Source organism: Callithrix jacchus, chromosome 3, assembly GCF_049354715.1.
Source record: "Callithrix jacchus isolate 240 chromosome 3, calJac240_pri, whole genome shotgun sequence".
NCBI classification, from domain to species: Eukaryota; Metazoa; Chordata; class Mammalia; order Primates; family Cebidae; genus Callithrix; species Callithrix jacchus.
The window spans coordinates 184,591,102-184,614,877 of record NC_133504.1 but is presented as its reverse complement, the minus strand read 5'-3'; the positions used below and the strand labels follow the sequence as shown (position 1 = coordinate 184,614,877).

Genomic DNA, 23,776 nt, shown 5'->3' with positions numbered 1-23,776 from the left:
GCCTCGTTTGCACTGTCCCCACCTTGTTACTCCCCCACGTGCAGATACTCCCTGGCTTTTCTTCCCACATCTCCTCCCCTGCCCCCCACCACTGTGGCACTGTTGGGATTCATCTCTGCGCCCTCCAAGAGCTCAGCTCCCACCAGTTTTCGCTCCTGCCACTTCCTGTTGCTGCTTTGTGCTGGAACAACAGTTAACTGTAGCCTGGGCCAGCTTCCATTTCTAAATACATGGTCCCCTGCCTGCCCCCCAGGGTAGCCCATGCTGCCCCAACACCAGAGAGATGGCTGCCCCAGGTGTTCCTGGTCCAACAGAACACCCTGTTGCCAAACCAAGATACGGCATTTTCTACATGAATCAGAGGAGCTTTCCTCTTGAAACAGGGAGTTGGTTTGAGGGTAAATACACTTCTTTAACCTGCTGAGCAGTAACAAAGTTGGATCATCAGCATATGATCCAGCCTTGTCTTTTGCATCCCCACCATGTGTTACCATGGCGACAAGGCTAGGCAGAGGACTTACTGGAGGCTGCTCCCTGTAACTGGGGTGTAACCAGGCCCACCCAGGCCCCCAAGGAGTGGTACAGAATGCAAAGGGCACTGCACACCCCACCTCTTGGGGCTGAGAGTCAGCGGCATGGCAGAGTGGACTTCCAAAAAGCCCAGCGTGCTAGGCTGTGCTGGGAGACAGAGAAGGCGACCCAGTAAGGAGAGTTCACCTTCCTCTACCATCCCCTCTTCCCCATCTGACATGGCGTTCCCCGTCTCTTCCACCTTCGCGTAGAAGGCAGGGCTTCTTTAGAACATGTAACGGTCCTGTTAGATTACCAAGTACTAATAGTTAATATGTAATCTCTTTTTCTTTTTTTGAAGGCAAATTGAAGGGAGAGTGGTTGAGATTTCCAGACTGCAGGAGATATTCACGGAAAAGGTTTTGCAACAGGTAAAAAAACAGAAACAAAGTAGTTGTAAGTTTTCAGTCAAAGGGGAATGTGCTTGAGAGCGCAGGACGTTTCTCCTGAAGGCTGCCGCTCTACGCAGCCAGAAGCAGAGCCACGTGTTGCTAGCAGGTGTGCATGCGCAGAACTCCCCAGGGGAAAGCTCTCACTACCCAGAGCTGCCTCTGCACGTGTGATGGAGGGGGAGCGCTCCACAGGGGACCCACTGACTGCCCCATGTGGTGGTGCATGCGGTGGCATGCGGGAGGAGAGTGCAGGCCTGGCAGTCAGGTTCTGGATGTGCTGGGTAAGCTAGGTAGCCCCACCGGACTAGTTTTCCATCTACAGAATGGAGTGAGTCCTGCAGGACTGCAGAATGGAGTTTGAGACATAACTACAGAAGCACCCAGCACGAGGCTGAGGGGCAGCCGCTTTTCAGTCACTGGGGTTGCCGGAGCTCAGACCCGGCCCTCTCACAGTGCGAGGTCCATGCCGCCCCAGGGATGCTGTCCGCGTGGGAAATAGGACTGTTCTTCTCAAGTGAATTTTCTGAAATTCTTCCAGCCAATAACTGGCAAAATTTTTAGAGACCTGATAAATTTGCCCTTTTATTTTTAGCACCCCAAGACTATGGGAATGTTTGAAAGACAAATTTTTCTCTAGTATGTTAAACTGGGCTACTTGGCTTAAGAAACTTAAGTCACAAAACGACTTTCCATAAACGACACGGCCAGAGTGAAATCATCGTAAATGAGGTACATTAAGTCTAACAGCAGTTTGGAAGTTCAGGTTCATAGGAGTTGCCCTTTTTAATAACACTTCCCTGCTTCAAACCTCTCAGCTGCTCCAGGGAACCTGGGGAGGGGTGTGCAGAGCACAGGCAGAGCCTTGCCTTGCTCACCAGGAGTTTCTTATTTTTTTGGAGATGGAGTCTTGTTGTGTCACACAGGCTGGAGTGCAGTGTTGGAATCTCGGCTCACTGCAACCTCCTCCTGGGTTCAAGTGATTCTCCTGCCTCAGCCTCCGAGTAGCTGGGATTACAGGCGCACACCACCACACCTGGCTAATTTTGGTATTTTTAGTACAGACTGGGTTTCACCCTGTTGGCCAGGCTGGTCTTGAACTCCTGACTTCAGGTGATCCGCCTGCCTTGGCCTCCCAAAGTGCTGGGGTTATGGGTGTGAACCACTGCACCTGGCTCACCAGGAGTTTCTAAGGCCTGAGGAACGGTGTGTCTTTCTTGATTTTTTCATCAGTGTTGCATCGTAGTTCATATTGATTCTCTCATCAGAACCTTGTCATCGGTCACTTAGCTCATACCTCGAGATTCTCCAAAGAGCGATGATGCAGAGCCATCCCAGTAATATTCATCGCTGGGAATCCGAGGCCACAGGCTGCTTCCTCCCTACCGTGTGTCAATCAGGTTTCTCTAACAGCCCACACTAGCGTGCATTCAGCCCCGACCCTGTTAGAAGCAGCTTGGCCACCACCAAAAGGAGGAGAGCAGCAGGCACTCCTGCCTGTTAGGACGTCTAGAACCGTCTCTGCCCCTGCGGGGCCAGACGCCCCTGTGCTAGACCAGGATCCCACGCTTCTCAAGCTTTTCAAGGCTTTATTTGGAGTAAATGTTTTTCGGTAGGCATCCTGCATCCTATTTCGATGTTTAAATTTTAGCCTGTTTTTTTTTTTTTGAGATATAATAGTAAAACACAAAGCACTTTTTGAAGCTAGTGTATGTATTTTGAAGCACATACATTTTAAAGCTTACTTCTGTGGACTTCAGAAAGAAATAAGAGACTGGAAGGGAAGCCCCTGGCATATGGTGGGTGCTCCACAAACAGTAGCTCTTAGGTTTTTGTCCTCGTGGTCGGCAAGTGGCACAGGAGGGCTGGCAGGTGCGGTGGAAGGAGCACTGCAACGAGCTGGGGCCTCAGTCCTGCGCGGTGGCTCACGCCTGTAATCCCAGCACTTTGGGAGGCTGAGGCGGGAGCATGGCTTGAGCTCAAGAGTTTGAGACCAGCCTGGGCAACATAGGGAGAACCCTCATTGCAACAAAACTTTTAAAAGTTTAGCCAGGCATGGTGGCACATGCCTATACTCCCGGCTACTTGGGAGGCTGAAGTGGGAGGATTGTTTAAGCCCTGTCTCAAAAATAGGAAGTCTCAGTCCTGCCACTTGGTTGCTGTGTGACTTTGGGCAACTTAGTAATACTCTGAGCCATGGGTTTCCCTTTCATAAAATAGGGGTAATACCCACTTCTTGGATGCTGTGGGATTCATGGCTATGCAAGCAAAGCCCCTTGCCCTTGGTGACAGCTCCTGTTCTTGTCATGATTTACGCTTCGGGGAGGAGGAGGTGGCTATATTGGTCAAGCATCCCTAAACTGAAAATCCAAAATGTGAAATCCTAAGTGCTCCAAAATCTGAAACTTTTTGAGTGCCGACATGACACTCAGAGGAAGTGCTGGTTGGAGCCCTTTGGATTTCAGGTTTTGGATAAAGGATGCTCAGCTTGTGTTTACCTTTTCTTCCACAGGAAGCTGAGATCGATAGCATTCACCAGTTAGTTGTGGGGGCAACTGAAAATATCAAGGAGGGCAATGAAGACATAAGAGAGGTAGGCACCGTTTGAGTCCCCAGGTCCGAGGTGGTGCAGCACTGAGTCCCAGCAGTGGTGTTCGTCTTGCTGGCACCGCTGCCCAGGAGTCTTGCTGGGCAGAGCTCACAGGGCTGATCACAAAATTGTGTGGCCGTGAGGTCATGATCAGTTCCAGCCAAGCTGCGTGTGTTCATGAGACCCACCAGCCCACCACCCATTGCCCACCTCCGGCTGCTGTCCAGAGGCAATGGCTCACCAGCCTCCAAAGGAGTAATCCAGGGTGGGTTGGGTTACTCCTGGCAAGGTCAGGCCAGCTCCCCACATACAGGGATGCACACTGGTGGACAGGCTTGTTGGCCCCCACTAAGGGGGACACTACTGTTTCCTGAGCTCAATCCTTAGGGTTGGGTCACCAAGGACATCGCATTACTGGGAAACACAAAGCTGACAGTCACTCTCTGCTCAGGGCTTTTAACCCCGGGACAGAAGGGAGTGATTCCAAGAGTTGTGCTGAGAGAATCGTGCAGGACCCAGATGATGGCCACAGAGAAGGGAATATAACCCATTTGTCTTCTGGGAGAAGACAGGCCCACTTTTTAATTTTGCTTAGTAATTAAGCCATCTCTTCAGGGTAAGCACAGATCGAGCAACACCCATAGTTACAGCCAGGATCGGAAGAGCACGTGGGAAGAGTGGGGCATTTCAGGGCTGCTGAAACCAAAATCCGGTGTGATAAAACACCTGTGCTCCTGTCCCTGCCCAGGCCATTAAAAACAACGCTGGCTTCCGCGTGTGGATCCTCTTCTTCCTCGTGATGTGCTCCTTCTCCTTGCTCTTCCTCGACTGGTATGACAGCTAGCCTGGGCCGCGGGGGCCCAACATGAGAGCCGCACGGGCACCCACAGACCGTACCTCCGGTGCCAGAGCATGGTATGACCAGACTTTATCCCAGAGCCATGTGAAGGGAGAGGGGTTCAGACAGGCAGACATCTTCCCCAAAAAGGGATACCCAGGCTGATGTTGTTCAGCCCATTTAGCAGCTGAGAAAGAAAAACATGTGCAACAGTGGGAAGGGGTCTTGTAGCCATTTTAAGGCAAGACAGACTGAATGCGGGAGCTGGTGATTCTCCTGAACTTGAGGCTGCCTTGGCAGGGGGTGCTGCACCAGTAGCAGGGGCACAGCAGCCCTCAAGAGCCCCCAGTTGTCTCAAGGTTCAAAGGAAGTCATGACCTTTCCCATCCTGGTAGCTTCAGGGAAGAAGACAGTTACTAACGTCTCCCAACAAATGATTGCTTCTTTGTTTCCTGTGGCTTCTTGTCTGTCTGAGTCATCCAATACACAGACTCACTGGATTGCAGAAAATTCACATCTGCCTTGTTAATCTAATAAATACAATTACAGCCCCTCAATGTGTTGTCAGTGTAAGTTGAGAAATTTCCGTGGAGGCCCACCCACCTCCTTTCAGGGAAGAAATGCAGGGGAGGCTCTGGGGCCCTCCGTGAGGGGCTGCCTGGCGTGACTCCTCCAAAGACTGCTGCCCCCAAAGCAGCCAGGGGTGTGGGAGCACCACTTTCTCCTCAGTGGGTCCAAGGAGACTTTGTGCAAAGGAGGAAGTGGGCCATGGAAGAATGGGCCTGCTTCTCTTGTGCCTGTGTATCTGACCTTCCAGGAAGTATAGACAGGAGCACCTGTTTGTAATGGAAGGCGTGAGACACCTGGACCACATCTGGAAAGAAGGCATCCCAGTGCCCACATGGGCATGAGAGCGTGCCCTGCGCCTGGTGAAATGCGTGTATACAGACAGTCCACTGCAGCACAGTATCCTCGGGTTCTTTATTTGCACAGAGTGAAATGTCAGAAGTTACATGGAAATGAATTTACAGTCAGTAAAGTCCACGTCTACTGGAAAACACACCCAGGCTCGGCCTCTGCACTGTGCGCACATGGGCTTCACTTGTGTCTCTGCAGATGTGCAGGGAAGTTTGGCACGGATTTATTGCGCTCAGTCGTTTTCCACAGCTTAACAATGCCCTTCTCAACTCGTGCCTCTGTGATGCACCCTGCCGTGCCAGGAAGGTAAGGTCGCGGTCTGTTTCCAGACACCTTGATGATAAAATACATCTTATGTCTTAGAAGCACACCAGGAAACAATAGTGGAGCTGGCCTGGTCACCATGCCTGTTCGCAACAGATCTCACACTGTTTGTCGTTTATTACTGGTCTCCTAAAAAACTGAAACTTGTGACATGTCCACCAGAAACAACACATTCAAAGAACATAGAAGAAACGTCTGTAGAATGTCTTTTTTCTATTTAATTGTTTTACACACTTAGTTTATCTAACTGGCAGTTTTGTAAACATATACTTTAACACAAAATTCAAACTGGAAGAGTTTTCTTACAAAGGTTGTGAGTTGAAATTTGTAGTTTTGTTTGCACGATGCCACACCAGCCCCCCACCCCCACAGCCTTTCCTGCCTGCTTCCCACATCAAGGGAGTTCTATCAGTTTCACACAATAACAATTAAAAGTAGCCCTAGCTTACCAGAAATTACACTTTCACTTTTCCCACCCAGACATTTCTTTAAAAACTAACAGGGTATTGGTGCAAATGTATTCATAATAGAGGTGATTCTTTCCTATCAGCACATCACAGAGCAGACCGACTCCCCGCAGGGAGAGTTCTGCACCTCAGGGCCCGGGGCCATCTCTTCCCAGCCCCTCCATCTCACATGCTCTGCCAGTCTACACACACTGGAGCAAACCCCAGCTGTCTCCACCCAGACTGGTGGTGCCCCTCCCTCCTTACCAAGATGCCAGATTCAGAGGGGAGGCAGTAGTAAATCCACACCAAGCCTGCCACCATGCAAGGCTGTCCCACCCCAACTCAGGAATCAGCACAGGGAGGGAGGGGGGTCTTTTTCCTCATTCTCTACGCCCCTCACTACAGTGCATCTTGGCAGCAGTCAGCACTGTTACCCGCTGATGGCAGATGGGAAGAAACGTGAAGTAGGCTTGCTCTTAGGGGAGAGATCACTCTAGATATGGCTATGGAGTAAGGTTTGCAGACAGTGGGGTGGTTTCAAAAAATCAGTTCCACAAAGTGCATTTGTCTGAGGCCCAGGCCCTTAGCACATCCAGTGTAAATTTATTTGACAGCAGCCAATAAATCCCAGTTAAGGAGCTAAATGAAGATCGTAACATGGAAAGTGGTGTCAGAGCTCTTTAGGCAATGCTGAAATGCACTTGATTTTATGCCCGTGGGTGGTCGGCAGCAAGTTTTATTTGCAAAGCAGCATTAGCAAACAGAAGCAATTGCACCATAAATGAGTAACCTCTAAAGTATCAGTAATTATATTTAATGAAATGTCCCTCAAAGTTCCTTTGTTACTTGCAAGTGACACATTGAAAGGAACTTGCCCATCCCGCTAAGCTGACTTCTCAGCCGCCTCAGTCTCCTGCTCGGACAGCTTCTCTTCCGACAGAACTGACATCCAGGGCGATACGGAGCGCGTGATGCTCTGCTTCGCCAGGTTGTAGTGGTTTATGACTGTGTAAAATTTCTCCCGGGCACTGGAGTCTTGCTCCGCGTAGTAGCTCTCCAGGCCTTCTGGGATGCACTGGGTGTTCTGAAAGACAAGAGGCCATTGAGAGCACACCTCGGTGCCTGACGAGGTGCCAGTGTGTGTCCAGCTGGCAGCCAACAGTTCCTGGGTACCTTCCCTGAGCTTGGAGGAAAAGATTCAGTGATGAGCAAAACCCGGCATGGATCCTGCCCTCAGAGCACACAGCGCAGGGGAAGCCTGGCCTTGGTTATTCTTAACCGACTGGCTGGTGAGTGCCATGGCCAACAGGCACTTGGGCTCCAGGAGCACAAGTGTAATGGGACAACAGGACTTACTTCACTGAAGATCTTGCATTAATTGTCCTTTTTTTTAGATGGAGTCTCACTCTGTCGCCAGGCTGGAGTGCAGTGGCGTGATCTCGGCTCACTGCAACCTCCGACTCCCAGGTTCAAGCAATTCTCCTGCCTCAGCCTCCCAAGTAGCTGGGATTACAAGTGCCTGCCACCATGCCCAGCTAATTTTTGTATTTTTAGTAGAGGCAGGTTTCACCGTGTTAGCCAGGATGGTCTCGATCTCGTGACCTTGTGCTCCGCCTGCCTCAGCCTCCCAAAGTGCTGGGATTACAGATGTGAGCCACCGTGCCCCACCCCCATCATTTTTAATCAGTTAGGAAACAGTGACACTTCTGAAATGTCCAGAATCAACCAATTCGAATGAGGAGAGAAGGGAAGTGAGAAGGGCTTCCCTTAAGCTAGGTTCTCGGTAGACCTTAGCCAGGTAAGGAGAGCACAGGGAAGCACTCAAGGCAAAGGAAACCAGAGCGGAGAGGCCTTGGGGCGGAGTCAGAGGAGCGGAAGTGGAAGCAGCCGCTGGAGGCTGCCGAGGAGCTCAGGATGGGTGGGGGTGCCAGAAGCTGTCCCCTATGGGCTACAAACCCTTCGGAGGCCAAGGACTCCTAGGGTTGTATGTGGAATTCTGTTGGCATTTTGGAGGGAGACAGTTCACCACTGTCATCAGCTTGTTGGGAGTCCAGGGCCCAAAAAAAGCTAAAGTCCTGCAGCCAAGGCTGGTGCCTGGCAGTACAGGAGCTGACCTAACCCACTGCCCTACAGTTAGAGCCAGTGTTGGTGGGGCACTAAGTGGGCATAGCGGTCAGTGTGCTCACAGAGCTCAGGGACCCCACACCATCCTCATAAGGAAGGCTGCAGAGGTTGCTAATTGTCTTCCCAGGGAGTTGACCAGGGCATGTGGCACCCGCCTAAAGACTACATTTCCCAACCTGCCTTGTAGCCAGATGAAGCCGTTGACTGATTTCTGAGCAATAGGATTCCAGCGGATGTAACCAACCCGGTTCTGCCCTGGGCCCTTAAAGGGAAGCTACCTGCCTTCCACTGTTCTGGGCCAGCTCTGACCTCCCAGAGGACAAAGCCCTGGGGGCTGGCAGGCAGCAAGAGACAGGGAATCAGAGCTCCGGGATGAATTCATGGGTCCTGCACTGCCTCCAAGCTTAGATTTCAGTGCGAGAGTAATAAACCTTCTACCTCGTTGAAGCCACTACTATTTTGTGTCTCTAAGCAACCAAAGCATTACACTAACAGCCAAGAGGGTCACTTTATCAAATAGGAAAGAGGAGACCTCAGTTGAGTCAGGGGTCTCCAGCCTTAGCCACCATCACCGTCACCTGGGAAGAGTTTAAAAACTCCAGATTCTCAGGCCCTCCCCACTAAAAGTATGACAGCAAACTTACGCTCTAGTCATCTGTATTTTTAAACATCTCCCCAATAAGCCTAAGGTTCAGCCCTCCTGAGCCCAGCGTCTGGGCCAAGCCCACTTTGCCAGTACGTTGTGAAGTCCACAACACTCACCGACTCCTGGTACTTAAGAAAATCTTGCCGTTTTCACCTCCGCCACTGGGTTCCTTTCCCCACCCCAGGCAAGTACAGGGTGGAGAACATACAGAATCTCTTTGATGATGACTCAGCATCTCCAGGTACCTCAGGCCGCCACTAGGATTGCTAGCAGAGGCTGTGGCACCAGTGAGTGAGGATGTGCAGGAGACACTGCACCTGGCCCACGACACACCAGGGAATCAATCGCCTTGGAGAACCTCCTCACCCAAGCCCAGGTCTTTCTCTACCTCTGCAGCTAAAGGCAGATTAACTGGGCTCCCCAGCTGAGGGGCCAGCTCCCGAGGCTATCCTGCTGTGTCTAGACCCATCTCCCCCGGCCCTGGCAGGCAGGAAAAGGGAACTGCCCAGGTTCGAATTTCCCTCCTGACATCCTCCTGCTGCCCCACCATGTGCGGGAGGCTTTCCAGGCACATTCCCTCTCTGTGGGGTGAGCTCCACTAGGCCCACTCTATAGATGGGGGAAGTGACACCCAGACAGGGACTACAGCCTCAACTCCACAACCCCATCCCGTGTCACCCAAGATACTGATCTGAGACTTCCCACCCAACCCAAAGACAGAAGAGTGAGTGAGGAAAGGAAGGCTTTGCAGTAAGCTCTACCCGGATGCCACTGGTCAGAACCATCTCTTCCATCGGCAGTCTCGTAAATTTAATCAACATTCATCAGGTCCCTGCCGTGAGGCACACAGGCCTGAGAAATGGACCCCAGCTTGCCTTGACAAGTGACTCACCTCCACTGGCTTAGGGCAGGTATACAGGGACCAGCCCCTGATGCCACCCTGCCCTGTGGAGAGTCCACTCTCTTCGAACCCGGAAGTCTAAAGATGAGTATACTTGATACCTTCAAGGCCCTTGTGAGCAATGAGCTATTTTCAGAAGAGAAATGACAAACGGAACGTGCTTCTCACCAACACTACCCCTTGTCCAGTGTTTCAGGGACTGCCACCAGCAGGAGGGTGGCACTGCAGAATTGAAGATTTGAGCCAGGCCCACTATACCAGCTGAGTTCACATGGGGAGCCCTTTCTCTGTGACTCTCGGGTCACTCACGTATAAAATGGGGCTAATGAGTCATACCACCGTGTTGCTGAAGACTAAAGTCAATGCATGGTGGCTCAAGAAACCAGGGCATGCCCCAGGCCACAGGGTGGACAGAAAAGACAAAGACACCACCCACCACCTGCAGTTCTTTTATCACAGCATCTGGATCTCAGCCCCACCAGGACATTGGGAAGCCCCTGGCAGGCTACAGAACAAACCCCCTTTCAGACTAGGAGCGCGTATGTCAGGAAGGCTCCGCAGCCAGACACACTCCCCTCCAGCCTCACCACCACACCCCTTCATGCTCTCCTCTCCACCTGCTGCTCGTCATCCCTCAGGGAAACAGGGACCATGGGTTCCCCTCTTCCCTCCCACCTTGGCACCCAGCAGAGCCCTTTGAGACCCGATGCCACCAACACATGTGGAGTGGCAGCCCCGCTCAGGGCTGACATCTGAGATGGCTCAGAAATGGCTCTGCCCTCCCCCAGATGCCTCCCGCACAAGGTGGCTGCCCAAAGCCAAGGCTGGGGAGGCACCTCGGTGCCCATGGCGGTAAGCACCCCAGGGGGTGAAGGGCTTCCCAGAGGAAGCAGAATGCAGAGGCCTTGCCGTGAGTACACGTGGGCCAGGGAAAGCTCCCTGAGAAGCTCCCGCTGCCCCCGCCACCCCATCTCATACAGAGCTTCCTTCACCTGTGGGGCATGCCTCGAGGGGAGAGTGACCCAGCTGGGCCTGCATAGGGAGGAGCTTGGGGGGTTCCCAAACTTCTCTGGGCCTCATTCCCTCACCTGTGAAGTGAAGCTGATGATAGGCCTGTCTTATGGGGCATGGGAGGACTGAGGTAGCTAAGTAAGTGTGTTCCCAGCACCCAGCACTCAGCACTGGAAAAGAATGACCACTAAGGTCTGGGTGTGGTGGCTGGAGGATCGCTTGAGTGAGTCCAGGAGTTCGAGACCAGCCTGGGCAACATAGCAAGGATCTGTAACCCATCTCTACATGAAAAAGAAAAGAATAGCCAATATAAAGGAAGAACCAATATAAAAATGTGGGATTTGGGGCAGTTTCCCCATTATGTTTCAAACTTTTTTATAATACTTGTTCAGTAATTTCATGGTTTAAAAAATAAGGCAGAGATACACCCTAATGTCCTCTCAGGCCACGTCTGCCTTTGTGACCCTCCTTATGACATCCTTGAGCTTGGGGCCACTGGGAGTGGCTGCCCAGAAAGAGCCTGTCCCCTCCCCACGGCCAGGGGCTCTGAGGTACCTGCCCACAGTTCAGCGTGCACACAGTAGGAGGCACTTAGTAAATACTGCACGTGCTGACGGTACTGGCTGATCAGAAGGGCATGACCCTGGGCTCCACGAAGAGCCTCTGTGCACCCTCTTCCCACGGGTAAAATGGGGATATAACAGCATTCTGGGCACAGTCCATGAGCAATCGGTGTAAAACCCCTCACAGGCTGCCCAGAGTTGGCATGTTATAAGCACATGCACAGATATGTAGGAAAGAAGATGTGGGGACCTCCTGAGCTCATGCCTCCCTTCTCCAGCTCCGGCCAAGGGCAGTCGGATACAGACCAGCAGCTCCCTGGTCCTCCTAGCTGCCTTATCCGGAAAGGACACACCCTCATTAGATGCCAGTGTAAAATGCCAGCATCCCACAGGACATCACTCCAGAACCACCTCTCCGGGAACTGTCAATTCCCAAGGCTGGCCGTGTCCGGGAATCACCTGGAGGGCCTTTTCAACATCAGATGCCAATGAGGCCTCCAGTCTCCCCTGCAGCTGGCAGGGACCAGCGCTTTATCTCCAGCATCATCACCCACCCATACCAAGCATCCAGCGAGACCTGGGCTTGCAGATGGGGAAGACAGTTTTAGCTGCCGGTCTTCCACATGGGGAACCTGCTCCAGGCCCAGCGAGGATGAGCCGGGAAGGGAGCCCCATGGCAGCAGGCTGGTTATTTGTGAGTAGACGGTTTCACTGGGGACTTCCAGCCCCCAGAAGCTGTCCTCTGAGGTCCTTTCTCCCGTTCGGGGCCCACTCCCGGGCCTGCCCATGCTCCCTTTCTATGACGTCAGCCTCTCTAAGTAACGAGCTCTGTACCAGGCCCTCTCCTTTGACCCCTCTGCCTCCCAGATTCAATCAGTCCTCCAGTCCATGGTCTCCCCTCCATCCCCAGTGGAGGGGCCCCTGCAGCAGCCTCGTCGGTCATCTCCCTGCCCTGTCTCTCCCTTCCAACCTCCAGCCTCCCCGGGCAACCCAAGAGATCACCCTATCACTTCCCCTCCTCTGGGAGCCTATGCCTGGCACTCGGGGTGCTCCCAGTCTGGCCGTAAAACTGGCTCATCCTCCGCTGCCTGACCCCACACCAGCATGACCTGACCCCACAGCCCATTGCTCCCTGTGTGCTCTTCTAACGTCACGCACTCCCGCCCACTGGGTCAGGGCCAGCCTGCCTTCCCTCCCTGAAGCCTGTGCCCTCTGCTTTGGTTTGTTTTAAAGCCCTGGTGTCCTCTCAGCCTCCAAAACAGACTCAAACTCTCCCAGCCCCAGCCCAGCACGTGGGCAGGGGCTTGCTGAATAAAACATGAGTGAGGCCGGGCGCAGTGGCTCAAGCCTGTAATCCCAGCACTTTGGGAGGCCAAGGTGGACGGATCATCTGAGATCAGGAGTTCGAGACCACCCTGGAGAAACCCCATCTCTACTAAAAATGCAAAATTAGCCAGGCATGGTTGGCGCACACCTGTAATCCCAGCTACTCAGGAAGCTGAGGCAGGAGAATGGCTTGAACCTGGGAGGCAGAGGTTGCAGTGAGCCAAGATTTCGAAAAAAAAAAAAAAAAAAGAACATGAGCGAAAGGGTGGGAGCTTCCCTTGGCTGGGCACCCGCAAGCTCCCTGGCTCACCTCCTGGAGACCGGCTCCTCCAATGTGGACCGCCCTTCTAGAAACTACCACCCATATGCCACAGGCCCAACCCCGGGCCTCTCTTTCCTGTCTGTCTATAGCCTTCACATTCAGTGTGTGACTGACTTCCCCGTTATTCTTTTGAGAATGTCAGAGCCTCGTGAAGGCAGGGCCTGTACCCAGCCGGCTCTCGGCTGTGTTCCAGTATCTAGAACAATAGCAAGAGACGCTGGCATGGGCTGGGCGCCGCGCGAATGCCTGCTCAAGGACGGAAGAGCTGAATGTCGGGAGCCTGAGGAGCATGATGTGGAGGCGGAGAAAAGGGACTTGAGCTGGGCAGTGTGGATTCCAGCCTTTCCTGCTTATTGCGTAAGGACACTGCGTCCTCCCGTCGGCAAAAGCAAAACCAAAGTGAAACCCAGACCCAACCGCGCAGTGACAGCTGACGAGCCAGGCTTCCCATGCATGTGCTCAGTGCCAGGAACAGTTGGCTTCTCCTGCTGTGTTTTAGTCTCAGCAGTGCTAAGCCCTGGAAATGAGCATTTCACACTGACTCTGGGACGTTCAGAGCCAGCTCAAATGGGAAACGGGAGTCCACGGCCAGCGCGTTTTCGAGCCAGGCGCAGCATAACGGCATTCGGATCAACGATGGACCACACACCACCATGGCCCCATTAGACTGTCACGGAGCTGAAAACTCCTCTCGCCTCGTGACCTCACAGCCACTGTATGGACGGACACAACGCATTCCTCACACTGGCGGTGCTGCTGGTGTAGACACACCCCCTACGCTGTCAGCTGTACAAAAGTCTTGCCCGTACAATTACGTAGGGTACATAATACTTGACAGTGATGATAAGTGACTATGTTACTGGTGTGTGTTCCCATACTGACTTTTTATCAGTATTTTAGAGTGTATGCCTACTTATTAAAATGTTAACTGTAAAAGAGCCTTGGGCAGCTCCTTCAGGAGGATTCTGGAAGAAGTCATTGTTTTGTTTGGTTTTTTGTTCTGTTTTGGATGTCTCGCTCTGTCGCCCAGGCTGGAATGCAGTAGCGCAATCTCGGCTCACTGCAACCACTGCCTCCCGGGTTCAAATGATTCTCCTGCCTCAGCCCCCTGACTAGTGGGGATTATGGGTATCCACCACCATGCCTGGCTAATTTTTGTATTTTTAGTAGAGATAGGGTTTCACCATGTTGGCCAGGCTGGTCTTGAACTCTTGACCTCAGGTGATCTGCTGGGATTCCAGGCGTCAGCCCCCGTGCCCCGCCTGGCATTGTTATCCTAGGCGATGACAGCCCTGTGCCCATCACTGCCCCTGAAGACCTTCCAGTCAAGGCGTGGGTGGAAGGCAGTGATACCGTTGATCCTGACCCTGCGCAGGCCTCCCTGTTGTGTGTGTCTGTGCCCTGAGCTTTCACGAAAAATGTGTTGAAAGTAAAAACTAGCCTAAAAATGTTGTAAATAGGAAAAGTCTTATAGAATAAGGATGTGAAGAAAGACAGTATCAGTTGTGTTATGTGTTTGAGTTTTAAGCTAAGTGTTATGACAAAAGAGTGAAAAAGTTAAAGTTTAAAAGTGTATGGGCAGGCACAATGGCTCATCCTGTAATCCCAGCACTTTGGGAGGCTGAGGCAGGCAGATCGCCTGAGGTCAGGAGTTCGAGACCAACCTGGCCAACATGGTGAAACCCCATCTCTACTAAAAATACAAAAACTAGCCGAGCGTGGTGGTGGGCGCCTATAATCCCAGCTACTCAGGAGGCTAAGACAGGAGAATCACCTGAACCTGGGAGGCAGAGGTTGCAGTGAGCCAAAATAGTGCCGTTAGGCCGGGCATGGAGGCTCACACCTATAATCCCAGGACATTGGAAGGCCCGGGCAGGTGGATCATGAGGTCAGGAGTTCAAGACAAGGCTGAGCAACATGAGGAAACCCTGTCTCTACTAAGCAGACAAAAATTAGCCAGGCGTGGTGGCGCACACACGTAATCCCAGCTACTCAGGAGGCTAAGGCAGGAGAATCGCTGGAACCCGGGAGGCGGAGGTTGCAGTGAGCCAAGATGGCTCCATTGCACTCCAGCCTGGGCGACACAGCGAGACTCCATCTCGAGAAAAAAAAGTTTATCCAGTAAAAAGGTTACAGTGAGCTCAGGTTAATTTACTACTGAAGACAGAAAAATATGTTATGAATCGAGTGTAGCCTGTGTCCAGCGTTCACTCAGTCACCACAGTACACGGCCGTGCCGAGGCCTTCATATTCACCCACCACCCCTCCCTCCCTCCCTCGCTCGCCCAGAGCAGCTTCCCGCCCTGCAAGCTGCCTTCTTGATGGAACTGCCCTGTTCGGACAGGCCATCTATTATTTTTTATACCGTGTTTTCACCGTTCCTCTTCTATGTTCAGATACACAGATTGTGTGACAACTGCCTACGGCGTTCAGTACAGTAACGTCCTGTCCAGGTTTGCAGCCCAGGAGCAGGCCGTACCCTACAGCCTGGGCGTGCAGCAGGCTGGGCCATGCGGGTGTGTACAGTACACTCTGAGGTCGGCTCAGTAACGGAATCATATAACAATGCGTTTCTCGGGACGTATTCCCATTACTAAGTGATGCCTGGCCAGGCGCCAGGCTGGGATTACAGGCGCACACCACCACGCCCGGCTAATTTTTTTTGTATTTTTTGTAGAGACGGGGTTTCACTATGTTGGCCAGACTAGTCTCAAACTCCTGACCTCGTGATCCACCCGCCTCGGCCTCCCAAAGTGCTGGGATTACAGGCGTGAGCCCCCGTGCCCGGCCCCTTTCCTTTCTTTAATCAAGCTGCCTTGCATGCCACGTGCGGGCTTTTTGGAATGAGCATTATATATGCAAAGCGAGCATTTCCAAGCCTGTAGAGAGCTCAGCACCGGTGTGGCTCCCACAGTGGGACTGGCAGAAGAGGGACACAGCTCAGGAGGGGGGTGTGCCCCCAGCCCTGATCCCCAGTCCCTGAGTGGCCTTGGGCAAGGCCTTCCTCTCTCTGGGCCTTGGCTTCCCCCAGTACATCCTCCCCTCTTTCCTGAGGCAGACATGGTCCCCTCTCCCTCCCCCAGAGCCATCCGCTGGGACCTGGTAGATCTCACCCTGAGCATTTCCCCCGGCAGCCCCTGGCTGGGCCTGCTTTTGAGGAGGGCCCTTCCCCAGACTGCTTACGTCAGATCCTGGGGGCCAGCCGGGAGCGTCCCTCCTGTGGTCCCGTGTGCCACCTGCCTACCTGCCCTGCTGTCCCGGTGGGCTTCAGCAGGGACACTCCTGGCACTGGCCCCTGCTGCTCTAAAGCCTGTCTCTGGGCCAGCTGGAGGAGAACAAGGGGTGCAAAGGCGTCCTGGGGCCTCGGGGGGGAAATGGAGCTTTACCTTGAGGACGAAGCCATCAGGGCAGGCGCGGTCATACTTGTACACCTTGTAGACGACCAGGAAGACGACACAGGTGAGGAAGGCCAGGGCGAAGAGGACCAGCACAGAGACCTGTGGGCAGAGCAGGACCGTCAGGGGTGGCCGGAAGGCAGGCAGCAGCGCAGGCACACACACAACACGTGCAGAGACTGTCTGGAACAACCTGGGGAGGGCGGCTGGGAACGAGAGGCGAGGAGCATCCCTTTTCACTGGGCAATTTTTTGTAACATTTTAATTTTTCACCATATTCATAAGTCACCTTCATTTTAAATTATTTTTAGTACCCAGGTCCCGCGTAGAGAGCTGAGGGTACAGATGTGAGAAAGCCTCACTGTTGGCCGAGCAGCTCTCGGGCCAGTAAGACACATGTCTGTCTGAGGAGCAGGTTTGGGCTGCGGCTCCCACTCCCCATCAGGACCCTTGTGCCTCAGCTACCAGCGAAGCAACTGCTCAGCAAACATGTCCTGAGCCCTGGGCTCAGTGCTGGGACGCGTGTTGCGTAGACACCAGCCTGCTTTTGCGCGGGACCAGGAAAGACAGAACTTCTGCAGCCCCATCAGCCTTCACCCTCGGCAGTTTCCTGTGTGGTTAGTGTCCTTAGGGACAGGAATTTGGTTTTCTTCACCGCAATGTGCTAAGCACTAGACAACCCCAGCACACAGTAGGTGTTCAGCTGGTGTTTACAGATGAGCTCACAACAGTGTGCAAGACAGCTGGCTTGGAGGGGGACACCCTGCCCCGACTGGAGGGTGTGAGGCATGGGTCACTAGGTGACAGTGGGCCTGGACCTTGAAGGCACTTACCTGGCTCCAAGGGAGCCTGGCAGGGATGAGAGTATGTCTCAAAGCCAAAATGGGCCTGGCACAGTGTTTCATGCCTGTAATCCCAGCACTTTGGGAGGCCAAGGCAGGTGGACCACTTGAGGTCAGGAGTTTGACACCAGCCAGGCTAACATGGTGAAATCCTGTCTCTGCTAAAAATACAAAAATTAGCTGGGCATGGTGGCACATGCCTGTAGTCCCAGTTACTTGGGAGGCTGAGGCAGGAGAATTGCGTGAACCTGGGAGGCAGAGGTTGCGGTGAGCCGAGATCGCGTCACTGCACTCCAGCTTGGGCAGCAGAGCGAGACTCCATCTCAAAAAAAAAAAAAAAAAAAAAGGAAGGCGCAGCCATCCGACGCATGTGGCAGCCAGAGGCAGTGGCAGGAGCCCAGCCGAGGAGGGACCAGCTGGTCCTGTGAATGACAGCCACAAGCCCTGACAGTGCCTGGGGGCAGGGACCAGAGCACAGACCCTGAGACTCTAGCTCGCTGGCCAGGAGTACAGCACCCAGCTCCAGCCTGTGAATGGCAGTGAAAGGAGCGCCTCCCAGGGACAGTCCCAGGATGCCGAGGACAGCGCCTGGGTGGGAGGAGCATGAGGGAGCCGTGTGCTGTGGCTGCTGTTACCATCACTCTCCTTTCCTCGCTGGCCCAGGGTCACACCTCGCAGACAGCAGGGTGGGCTCTCAACCTTCCAAGCCAGCTGCCCTGTCTCACACTAAGCCGGGGCCACCGAGCCCAGGGCCCAGCTACCTGCCTGCCTTTCTCCACAGTCCACACTGCAGGCTGCCTCCCTCAGGGCGGTCCAGGAGGGCTGGGCTCCATCTAACTGGCTGCCTGCATAACCCTTTACATTTTATTCTTTGCATCTGAAAACACTCTTCTGAGGAGCAGCCCAAGCCACCACAGGGGAAGACGTCCTGTCAGAAGAGGGTTTCAGGTCCCTGAAGAGATGGGGTATCGTTAAACCTGTTTCTCCAGTTGGGAAGCCACATCAGTTTGGCGCCAGCACCTCATCTGTCTATGTTTAAAAATAACCCCCGATGGCCGGGCACGGTGACTCACGCCTGTAATCCCAGCACTATGGGAGGCCGAGGTGTGCCGATCACCTGAGTTCAAGACCAGCCTGACTAACATGGAGAAACCCCATCTCTACTAAAAATACAAAATTAGCTGGGCATGGTGGCCATGCCTGTAATCCCAGCTATGCAGGAGGCTGAGGCAGGAGAATCGCTTGAATCCTGGAGGCGGAGGTTGCAGTGAACTGAGATCGCACCATTGCACTCCAGCCTGGGTAACAAGAGCAAAACTCCATCTCAAAAAACAAAAAATAATGCCCGCTCTCTCCTGCAGGGCTGTGAGGGAACCACCTCCTCAGGGGTGTCCTCTGAAACCTGGCCAAGCCTTTCCTGCAGAATCCTGGGCCTAATGGCTGAGGAGCGGGCAGAACCGTGAAATAATAGCCTCAGTCCCTGAACAGTTGAGGGGAGACGCTAAAGAAATACATCCAGGGAGTGTCAGCGGTGGGGCAGCCCAGGGTGCGGCACAGCGCTCCCCTGCGGGCTGAGCTCTCTCTTCCCACTGCCCTGTGCAGACCCTAGGGCTGGGCTCTCCTCGGCCACTGCAGGGCACGGCGTGGGCACCATAGCCTGAGGAGAGAGAGGGCCCCGGACCTCTCCAAAAGCTGACTCAGAGTTGAATCCCGTGAGCTGCTGACTGTGTGGTCGTGAACAGGTCGCCTGCCTCTCTGGGCCCCCATCTCATCACCCAAGTGGGGGAACCATGCCTCACCCGCTGATGCATCCCAGGAGAAGGACCAGAGAGCAAGCGTTGAGAGCCTGCTGGGCCCCTCCCAAAGAGATGCTGAGGTTCCAGTCCTAGGACCTGTGAATGGGGCCCGATTATGAAATAGGGTCTTTGCAAATGAGACCATCAGGGCGGGTCCTAATCCAACCAGACTGGCGTGTCCTTACCAGAAGGGGAAATGTGGTGTCTACCACATGGGGACAGGACCACGTGAGGATGAAGGATTAGAGCACTGTGTCTACACAGCAAAGCCAAAGATGGTGGCAACCTCCAGGAACTAGGAGTCACCAGGACGGAGTCTCCGCTGCAGGTTTCCCAGGGAGTACAGCTCAGCTGACACCTTGATCTCAGACTTCTGGCCTCTAGTACTGGGGGAGTAAATTCCTGTTGCTCTGAGTCCCTCCACTTTGTTATGGGGGCCCCTAAGAGCAGAGTGACTTCAGAGGAGTCAGGACTGGCTCCCCCACCTGCCCACGTTCTCTCTGCCATGAACCCGTTCCTTCCGCGGCTTGCCAGGCTGCACTGGCCTCTCTCCTCCTTGCCCTTCAAAGCCCTGGCTAGGCCCCCACCACAGGAAAGCTCTGGAACATCCCAGCCTCTCTCAGGACACCAATTGTGCATGCAGGCACCAAGGAACCCAGCATCTATTTTTTCCTAATGAAAGTGTGTCACAGTTTGGAGACGTTCGTAAGTCCCTGTCGCCTCCCCATGAGATACTTAGAAGGATTCTGGAACAAAGGATGAAGTTACTGAGCCAGAGATCAGCGTTTCCTCCAGGACCTTGAAGTAGCTTTCAAGCTTTCTCTGCAACAACATGCCATGACCATAAGCATCCTGGAGAACCACGACCAGCAGCAGCTCCATCTTTCAACCAATTTATAAATACTCGGGCAGGCATGGTGGCTCACGCCTGTAATCCCAGCACTTTGGGAGGCTGAGGCGGGCAGATCACCTGAGGTCAGGCAATTGAGATCACCTTGGCTAACATGGTGAAACCCCGTCTCTGCTAAAAATACAAAAATTAGCCGGGCATGGTGGCGGGCACCTGTAGTCCCAGCTACTCAGGAGGCTGAGGCAGGAGAATCGCTTGAACCTGGGAGGTGGAGGATGCAATGAACTGAGATCACCCCATTGCACTCCAGCCTGGCTGACAGAGCAAGACTCTGTCTCAAAAAAAAAAAAAACAAACTTGAGTCAAAAGATGAATGAACTAGTCATTCATGACCAGGGGCTGGGCGAGACAGCCCTGAGATCCTGGCCTGCTCAGCCACACACAGGGACCCTGCAAAGGGCATCTGCCCCAACCCCTGGTTTCCTGTGAAAGGGGGATGCTGGCCCTACACCTGTGTCTATGGTGGGGTGTGCAGGAGACCCCAGGGCTGGCAAACAGTGGGCATGGTGAGCCGGGTGAGCCCTTGTTACCCGAGAGGAGCCCAGCTCCCACACGATGTCACAGTCTCCACACTGGGCAGAAATGGAGACTGTCCGATCCAATGCCTTTCTTTACACATAACAAAGTCCTTCTCACTGAAAAGGCAGCCAAGTCAGCCGTCAGGCCCCAGGTGGTCCTAGGAGGCCCGTGTTGCTACCCAAAAAGAGAGGTGGCAGCCACTCACAGCAACCCCAGCCTGGGTGCAAATCGGACTCAACGGTGGCTGCCTATGAGAATCATGGGAGGCTCTAATGTCCCCACTGTCCAGACTCCACCCCAAGTAGTGACAGTGGCATGGCAAGCTTTTTTTTGTTTGTTTGTTTGTTTTTGAGACGGAGTCTCACTCTGTCACCTAAGCTGGAGTGCAATGGCACAATCTTGGCTCACTGTAACCTCCGCCTCCCAGGTTTTTAGCCATTCTCTTGCCTCAGCCTCCCGAGTAGCTGGAATTACAGTCACCCGCCATCATGCCCTGCTAATTTTTGTATTTTTGTAGAGACAGGGTTTCTCCGTGTTGGCCAGGCTGGTCTTGAACTCCTGACCTCAGGTGATCCGCCCACCTCGGCCTCCCAAAGTGCTGGGATTACAGGCATGAGCCACCGCGCCCGGCCGGCATGACAAGTCTCTCCAGATATCACCTGCATGCAGCCTAAGCTGGAATTGAGGGGATAAACAAAGGATTCCACTTCTGGGCAGAATTCTTGGGGGCTCGCCAGCTACACCCCCCAGACTTTATACTCTCAAAACAAAACACTACCATTAGGAGGCGCTCTGGAGCCATCTGTCCACCGCCTTACACAGGTCAGCAGTTTAAAGTCTGCGTACTCCTAATACAATGCCTGCAAGGCAGCACTACTGACCGCATTTTACAAATGGGGAAACTGAGGCTCCTATGTACATGACTGGGCCCAGGCAAACTGGCTGTTGTTGGCTGAATCATGGCCCCAAAGACACCCAGGTCCTAATCCCAGAAGCGTATATGGTAAAGGACTTTGCTGATGCAATCAAGTCAAGGGCCTTGAGAAGTGGAGATTATCCTGGAAAGTTAGGTGAGCTCTAAAGGTGTCCTCCTAGCAGGGGAGCAGAGGGAGGTGAGGAGGAGGCCACATGTAGACAGAAGAGCGGAGAGAAGCTTGATGACACTGAGCTGCAGGATGTGAAGGTGGGGGAAGGGACCTCGAGCCCCATGCAGTTCCAGAAGACAGAAGAGGCAGCGAAACAGTGTCTCTCAGAGAACCTCTGGGCAGAGCAGGGCCCTGAACACCCCTCCACTTTGGCCCAGTGAAACTGACTTAGGACTTCTGACTTTGGGGCCTGGGAAGAAGTTCCGTGCGCTGTCCTCAGCCCTGCCATGGTGGCAATTTGTTATACTCACCCCTCCTTTCAAGTTCGTCTCCCCTGAGGGCAGGGCTGTGATTCACACATCTGGCACAGAGAAAATGCCTCCTGCATGTTCAGTGCGTTAGTGAGTGAGCGCGTGAGTGGATGAGTGAATGAATGACTGATGAATACAACCGGCAGATACTCCATCTCCTAATGAGCACATACTGAGCAACTCTTGGGCACCTGGAGCCGACCCAGAATAACGTCTACACATCAAACAGAGCATGGATTTAGTTTCTTACAGGAGGTGCAGACAATGTCTGACTCTCACGCCTGGCTTCTTCAGGTGGGCCAGGCAGTCTCTAGGTTGGGAGAAGTACATTTTCTTAGAAACTGAGTCTTTCTTCCAGGGCGCATGTCTCCGTCAGGCACAGGAAGCTTGGGGCCCAGACCCGGGGCCCACAGTGCCTGCAGGAACCCACAAACATGTTTAAGTTTAATTTTGTTTCAAAATCAAAAGAGAAAGGCCAAGCACCTTGGCTTATGCCTAATTCCAGCACCTTGGGAGACTGAGGTGGGCGGATCACCTGAGGCCAGGAGTTCGAGACCAGCCTGGCCAACATGGTGAAACCCTGTCTCTGTTAAAAATATAAAAATTAGCCAGGCATGGTGGCTCACGCCTGTAATCCCAGATCTTTGGGAGGCCTTGGCGGGCAGATCACGAGGTCAGGAGTTCAAGACCAGCCTGGCCAATATGGTGAAACCTCATCTCTACTAAAAATACAAAAAAATTAGCCAGGTATGGTGGTGAGCGCCTGTAGTCCCAGCTACTAGGGAGGCGGAAGCAGGAGAATCGCTTGAACCTGGGAGGCAGCAGTTGCAGTGAGCCGAGATTAAGCCACTGCACTCCAGCCTGGGCGACAGAGCAAGACTCCGTCTCAAAAATAAATAAATAAATAGAAATACGAAAATTAACCAGGCGTGGTGGTGGGTGTCTGCAATCCCAGCTACTTGACGGGCTGAGGCAGGAGAACCGTTGGAACCTGGGAGGTGGAGGTTAGAGTGAGCCAAGATCGAGGACTGAACTCAAGCCTGGGCTACAGAGCAAAACCCCATCTTGGGGAAAAACAAAATTAAAAGAAAAAAGTAAGAAGAGCAGGCTGGGTGCCATGGCTCATGCCTATAATCCCAGCACTTTGGGAGGCCAGGGCAAGAGGATCACTTGAGCCCAGGAGTTTAGATCAGCCTGGGAAACATAGGGATAACTTGTCTCTACAAAAAAAAAAAAAAAAAATTAGCTGGGCATGGGGGTGCACACCTGTGGTCCCAGCTACTCAGTAGGCTGATTTGGGAGGATCGCTTCAGCCTGAGAGTTTGAGGCTGAAGTGAGCTGAGATGGTGCCACTACACACCAGCCTGCGTGGGAAAGTGAGGCCCTGTCTCAAAAAATCATCATCATCATAATGATACTGGTAAAGATATACTCAAGGAACCCAGCCTAGACTATATTCATCTTTAGACCAAAGCAGTCCAAATTTTCTCTTTTTTTTAAAAAATGAAGGAAGGGGCCCATGAAGGCCAGAGCACCTCATTCCCAAAAGTCCCTGCCTCCTTCCTTCTTACAGAATCCCCAGGCAGCCAGGGGACATTTTCAGGTGCTTTGACATGGCTGAGCAGCCCAGCAGGGCTGTAGGGTCGCACAGTGTCACCCTGGTGTTAACTCTTCCCAACACAGGCCAAGAACTGCTAAAGAGCCAGCCCCACTAATTTTGCCAGGGAAGGCTTCTGGGAGGAGGCATCCATGTTCCAAAGGAGGAGGAGCTTACCAGGGAGGAGGGCAATGGGAGTCCAGCAGGGAGAAAGGGTTTGTGCCACACGGCTGAAGCATCAGAAAACTCCAGTGTGTGTAGCCAGTGTAGCTGCAGCATTGCACATCCTGCTGGAAAGGGAACATGAGCCCGTGACAAAGGTGCCTGTCTGCCACACCAAGACGTTGGAA

General features: G+C 53.2%; 2 protein-coding genes across 5 annotated transcripts in view; one reads left to right on the top strand and one right to left on the bottom strand.

Annotated features, from left to right (window-relative positions):
• Positions 1–4,944, top strand: part of STX18 (syntaxin 18) — a 120,187-nt gene extending 115,243 nt beyond the window's left edge. For all 4 annotated transcript variants that reach the window (XM_035294074.3, XM_035294073.3, XM_035294076.3 and 1 more), the window contains 3 exons: positions 872–941; positions 3,472–3,552; positions 4,298–4,944. In XM_035294074.3, the coding sequence (XP_035149965.1) occupies positions 872–941; positions 3,472–3,552; positions 4,298–4,393 (247 nt within the window). In that variant the 3' untranslated portion in view covers positions 4,394–4,944. The remainder of the gene's footprint in view (positions 1–871; positions 942–3,471; positions 3,553–4,297) is intronic.
• Positions 4,945–5,351: 407 nt separating this feature from the next.
• The window catches only part of NSG1 (neuronal vesicle trafficking associated 1), a 31,441-nt gene continuing 13,016 nt past the window's right edge, over positions 5,352–23,776 (bottom strand). The window contains exons 4-5 of the mRNA XM_035294077.3: positions 16,358–16,468; positions 5,352–7,162 (exon numbers count right to left, since the gene is read on the bottom strand). Coding sequence (XP_035149968.3) covers positions 6,962–7,162; positions 16,358–16,468 — 312 coding nt within the window. The 3' untranslated portion in view covers positions 5,352–6,961. The remainder of the gene's footprint in view (positions 7,163–16,357; positions 16,469–23,776) is intronic.